Consider the following 6,018-nt stretch of genomic DNA (forward strand, 5'->3'; position numbering starts at 1 on the left):
CATTAAAAATGCATTTTCAATGACTCAAATTTGCAATGAACCAGGAACTAAAATTGTCATGGTGAATTACTTAAATTTGCCATGATACATGCACTAAAATTTGCCGTTCATATAAAAATTAATTTCCATAATCAAAATAATAGAATTACCATGGTCAAAATACTAATATTGCCATGATCTATAAACTAAATTGCCATGACGAATTACTAAAAATTTCCGTGATCCATGAATTAAATTTGCCATGGTTAATTACTAAAATTTGCCATGGTTAATTAATAAAATTTACCGTGAAAAGTAGTTGAAATACAATGGTAGCTTTAATTGTAGTAGAATAAAAAGATGAAACATATGATGGCAACTTTAGTGTAAACACTATGGCAACTTCAATATAACATCATGGCAACTTTTGGCCCCAAAGAAAAGTCGCCGAAACATATCAATATGGGATCTAGTTTTGAAGATCTTGTCGAGACGGATTTAATGATGAAAACTGATTTTTAATCAGATTTTTATTTAAGAGTTAAAACATTTTGAAGTCCAAAAAGTAAAAAGATTCCGCTGATGTCATATGTTTTATTTGGCAAAATGGATAGTAATGAGGGCGCGTTTAGGCCATGTTGTTTCATGCCACACGTGTGACACTTGACGTTTGAGGGAATTTTTTATGTACAAAAAATTGCTCACATGGAGGACGAAGCAAACGGTCCAATGGGAAAGCCTTTGGGCGGAAAGTAAAAAAGAAAAGAAGCCAACGATGGGGCAGAGGTGTGAGCTTGGAGAATGAATTAATGGTGAGACCAGGAAATACATGAAAAACGTTACACTTTAAGTGGGAGCGAAGGAAGACCAACCAGCTCGTTCGGCTTCTTAACTAAATTGAATCTAATAATTGCAGCAAGAGGCCCCGAGTGAATTATAGAAGGGTTTTACACGTGGGAAAAACTGCTGCAACGACGGGCTTAATATGAGGCTTTTATGGACCCTTCCTTTCAACTAAACTTTGCCCCCTCTGAATTTCAAGGGGGTGGGGCCAATCACACTTTGCCAATTCAAATTCACCCTGTAAAACGTGTTGACACGTTGGGTGTATTCGAAGACTTGGATAAGTTGCATTTTGAGATAAAAAAATTCAGAAAAGAAGGATTACCCCCGGCCTCTGCATTTGGGCGATGCATGCAGCCATTTTATTAATTATTCACAAAGACCTTACAAAGTAGTACACCAGGTAGTCTGAAGTCACCATCTTAGCAACAACTGTCGCTACTTCTATCCACTTGATGAAAGGGTGCCGATAGTCCGAGCCTAATACCAAACAAACATCGCACCAAAAGCCTAACATCTAAAGCCGGAGGCCCCAACCAAGCCACTTACTGGGTTTGGGGTACAAACCGGTCCGACGCACTCTCATGTGTTGTCGCCACCGTCTTTTGACACGTCTCCAATATATCTATAATTTTTTATTGTTCCATGCTATTATATTATCAATCTTGGATGTTTTATATACAATTATATATCATTTTTTGGGACTAACCTATTAACCCAGTATCAAGTGCCAGTTGTTGTTATTTGCCTGTTTTTGGTTTTCCAGAAATACAGTACCAAACGAAGTCCAAATGCTACGAATTTTTTTGATGATTTTTTCTGGACAAGAGAGACCCTGAAAGCTTCGGGAGGAGACCATAAGGCAAACGAAGAGACAACATGGCAACAGGGTGCGCCCTGATGCCTTGTGGGCCCTCGTGGCTCCGTCTGACCTAATTCCACTTCTATAAATTCTCAAATATTGGGAAACCACCCAGGAGCCACCCGAAACACTTCCACCGCCGCAAGTCTTTGTTATTTTGCGATCCCATCTGGACGCCTCTCCGGTACTCTGCCGAAGGGGAGATCGATCACGGAGGGCTTCTACATCAACCTTGTTGCCCTTCCGATAATGCGTGGGTAGTTTACCACAGACCTACGGGTCCATAGCTAGTAGCTAGATGGCTTCTTCTCTCTCTTTGATCTTCAATACCATGTTCTTCTCGATCTTCTTGGAGTTCTATCCGATGTAATCTTTTTGCGGTGTGCTTGTTGGGATCCGATGAATTGTGGGTTTATGATCAGATTATTCATGATAAATATTTAAGACTCCTCTGAATTCTTTTATGCATGATTATTATAGTTTTATATTTCTCTCCGATCTATCCATCTGGTTTGGCCAACTAGATTGATTTATCTTGTAATGGGAGAGGTGCTTTGTAATGGGTTCAATCTTGTGGTTCTCTATATCCCAGTGACATAGTAGGGGACAAGACACATATTTGTATTGTTGTCATTAAGGGGCAAACGATGGGGTGTATTCATATTGGTTGGATTTATTTTGTCTACATCATGTCATCTTGCTTAAGGCATTACTCCATTTTTATTAACTTAATACCCTAGATGCATGCTGGGTAGTGGTCGATGGGTGGAGTAATAATAGTAGATGCAGGCAGGAGTCGGTCATGTCTCGGACGTGATGCCTATATACATGATCATTGCCTTGAATGTCGTCATAACTCTGCGCTTTTTTATCAATTGCCCAACAGTAATTTGTTTGCCCACTGTATGCTTTGTGTTCGAGAGTGAAGCCTCTAGTGAAAACTATGGCCCTCGGGTCTACTTTTATCATATATAAAATGCAAAAATACCTTGCTGCAATTTTATTACCGATATTTTATTTTGCAATTTATTTTATCTATATATCACTATCAGAATTGATCCTTGCAATTAACCGCCAAGGGGATTGACAACCCTCTTGATCGCGGTGCGTGCAAGTATTTGCTTTTGTGTGTGTAGGTGCTGCTAACAAGGTTCTGTGCGGTTCTCCTACTGGATTGATAACCTTGGTTCTTAACTGAGGGAAATACTTATCTCTACCGTACTGCATCATCATCTTCTATTAGAGAAAATCCCAACGCAGCTCACAAGTAGCATCTTCTACCAATCCATCTTCAGAGCAGAAACTAACGCACTGTCCTTGCCAGACCTCTCTGCCATCGACGCCAGACAGCGTGCTCCTCCTGCGCGAGTCCATCTCCACGCATCGGACGCCGAGTCTCCACTACGCCACGCCGCCAAGATCCGTTGTCATCAGTCTGTAAGATGAAGCACCGCTCCACCAAAGAAGCTGTCCACTGGTCCCTCTAGTCCGTGTACACCTCCGAAAATGATGCCCCCAACGGGAAAACGACACCAGAGCGCCGCCGTCATCCGATCTATTGATCTAGGGTTTTTTTTCCTGAAGATAGCGGATAGAGGTCTGAAGCTTCTCCACAAGGTCGGCCACCGCGCTCGCAGCCATCGCCGCCCGAGGCAGAGCCGGCCGACGCGTCGCCGCCGGTCAAGGCAGGGATGCCCGCCGCGCCGTCAACGCCAGATCGGCCGCGCCTCCTCACTCCGCGGGGCTCCGCACCATCCCCATGACGCAGGAGAGAGGGAGGCCACCGCCACCACCGTGGGCCCCTGGGCTATAGGCCGGCAATGTCCTTCATCGGCGGCGGAGGAAGGGAGGGAAGGAAGGAGAGCCCTCGGCGTCTAGGGTTTCATCCCCGCCCAAGTAGCCCGAGCGGGGGCGACGCGGGGGGCGTGGTAATGGTCACTGGCATTTTGAGATAAATAATATAATAACGAGGATAAACTTCTTAAATATAGTGTCAAAACGCTTTTATATGTTCCGTTCTGTTGCTGGATGCACACGGGTCGTCGACATGCATATATGTTTGTTGCTTAATAATGTGAATACGCCGCTATAGGCACATTTCTTCGGCGGGTGGATAAGCAGCTACCGCTAGTGGCATATTTTTCTATATCTATGTGCAAGTTGGGACCTTGCCTACATCAGCTGCAGCTCACTCAGGCTCCTCGAGCAAAATGATGGACTTCACGGCGCTCTCACCGCTACTCCTCCTCTTCTTGGTTCTCCTCATCCTCAAACTGGTCATCGACCACTACGCATCGCCAACCCGCGGGCAGCGGCTGCCCCCGGGCCCATGGCAGCTGCCGGTCATCGGCAGCCTGCACCACCTCCTGCTGTCGCGCTCCGGGGACCTGCCCCACCGGGCCATGCGCGACCTCTCCTGCTCCCACGGCCCGCTCATGCTCCTCCGCCTCGGCGCCGTGCCCACGCTCGTCGTCTCCTCCGCCGAGGCCGCCAGGGAGGTGATGAAGACCCACGACGCCGCCTTCGCCAGCCGCCACCTCAGCGCCACGCTCGACATCATCAGCTGCGGTGGCAAGGGCATCCTCTTCTCCCACTACAACGACCGCTGGCGCGAGCTCCGCAGGATCTGCGTGCACGAGCTCTTCAGCCAGCGCCGCGTGCTCTCCTTCCGCCCCGCCCGGGAGGACGAGGTCGCTCGCCTCCTGCGCGCCGTCTCCGACGGGTGCCGCGGCGGCCAAGCCGTCAACCTCAGCGAGAAGATGTGCCGCATGACCAACGATTCCGTGGTGCGCGCGGCCATCGGCGGGAGGTGCCGCCACCGCGACGAGTTCTTGCACGAGCTCGACGAGGCCGTGCGGCTCACCGGCGGCATCAACCTCGCCGACCTGTACCCGTCGTCGCGGCTCGTGCGCAGGCTCAGCGTCGCCGCGCGGGACATGGTCAGGTGCCAGAGGAACATCTACCGCATCGTGCAGAGCATCATAAGAGAACGCGCCGGCGCGGCCACGGCCGAGAGAGACGAGGACCTGCTCGGCGTCCTCCTGAGGCTGCAGAAAGACGGCGGCCTGCAGTTTGAACTCACAACAGAGATCATCAGCACCGTCATCTTCGTAAGATCCTGTCAGCCATCCTTTACAGTATGGCTTTGAAAATTCTGCACTACAGCAGTTGATCAGTGTTAATTTGATTTAACACATATCCCTTTACTTTTACAGCAAAATATGTGTGTGTGCCTTGTACAGTTGTACTGTATATAATAAGTCGAATGGTAACTAACTGCAGGACATTTTCTCTGCCGGGAGCGAGACATCGTCGACGACGCTAGAATGGGCCATGTCGGAGCTTATGAGAAACCCACGAGTTCTCCACAAGGTGCAGTCGGAGGTGAGAGAGGCCTTCAAGGGGCAAGACAAGCTCACCGAGGACGATATCACCAAGGTGAGGCTAGGTTACCTCCACCAGGTGATAAAGGAGGCCCTAAGGCTGCACCCGCCGGCGGCGCTCCTGCTGCCGCGGGAGTGCCGCGAGACGTGCCGGGTGATGGGCTACGACGTGCCCAAGGGCACCAAGGTGTTCGTCAACGTGTGGGCGATGGGAAGGGACGACAAGTACTGGGGTGACGCCGAGGCATTCAGGCCGGAGAGGTTCGAGAACAGCACCGTCGACTTCAAGGGCGCCGACTTCGAGTTCCTCCCCTTCGGAGCTGGCCGGAGGATGTGCCCCGGCATGTCGCTCGGGATGGCCAACATGGAGCTGGCGCTCGCTAGCCTCCTTTTCCACTTCGAGTGGGAGCTGCCCTGTGCCGTCGGGGCCGAAGACATGGACATGACGGAGACCTTCGGCATCACGGTGAGAAGGAAGTCCAAGCTCTGGGTGCACGCAAAACCCCATGTTCCATGTGAGAATTGATTTGTTTGTTAGATAAAATGTGTACTCCCTCGGATCGGAAGTAGTAGCTGATTGGTACCCGTGGCCAATAGATTCGTGTGGCGGCCTTGCATGATTGAATACCCTGTGTAAATCTCGGTGGGCTGTTGTATATGTACTCATTTGTTTCTTTGTCCAAGAGTTTTGATTGTATCGACGGAGAACTGTAGATGCCAAATGCATCCAATTCGGTGGCTATCACATGAACAACAATGGAGGGACGTGTGCTCGGGTGAAAGTGAAACTCTATGTCCCATGGGCAACAGTATTCACCAGCTAGAAAGCTTCTTGGCCACAAGTTTCTATCTCGATGTTGATAATTTATACTCTCTCTTTTTTTGCGGTTGATAATTGTATACTTTTTCCATCTGGGTTTATTGCCCCCCTCATATTTTATCTCAAATTTC

The 6,018-nt window shown here is 48.8% G+C and overlaps 1 protein-coding gene across 1 annotated transcript; it reads left to right on the plus strand.

Moving 5' to 3' along the window:
- Positions 1–3,844: 3,844 nt before the first annotated feature.
- Positions 3,845–5,767, plus strand: LOC109756351 (zealexin A1 synthase). Its single transcript, XM_020315204.4, has 2 exons — positions 3,845–4,794; positions 4,967–5,767. Exons 1-2 carry the CDS (start codon positions 3,895–3,897, stop codon positions 5,591–5,593), a joined length of 1,527 nt encoding a protein of 508 aa, XP_020170793.2. The 5' UTR covers positions 3,845–3,894; the 3' UTR covers positions 5,594–5,767.
- The last annotated feature ends 251 nt before the right edge of the window (positions 5,768–6,018 follow it).

This window comes from Aegilops tauschii, chromosome 5, assembly GCF_002575655.3.
Source record: "Aegilops tauschii subsp. strangulata cultivar AL8/78 chromosome 5, Aet v6.0, whole genome shotgun sequence".
In the NCBI taxonomy this organism is placed as follows: domain Eukaryota; kingdom Viridiplantae; phylum Streptophyta; class Magnoliopsida; order Poales; family Poaceae; genus Aegilops; species Aegilops tauschii.

Excerpts from the sequence above, each read along its gene's own strand:
- LOC109756351 (XM_020315204.4), top strand. The coding sequence starts at position 3,895 with ATGATGGACTTCACGGCGCTCTCACCGCTACTCCTCCTCTTCTTGGTT. Across the intron at positions 4,795-4,966 it reads TCATCAGCACCGTCATCTTC|GACATTTTCTCTGCCGGGAG; the intron begins GTAAGATCCTGT and ends AACTAACTGCAG.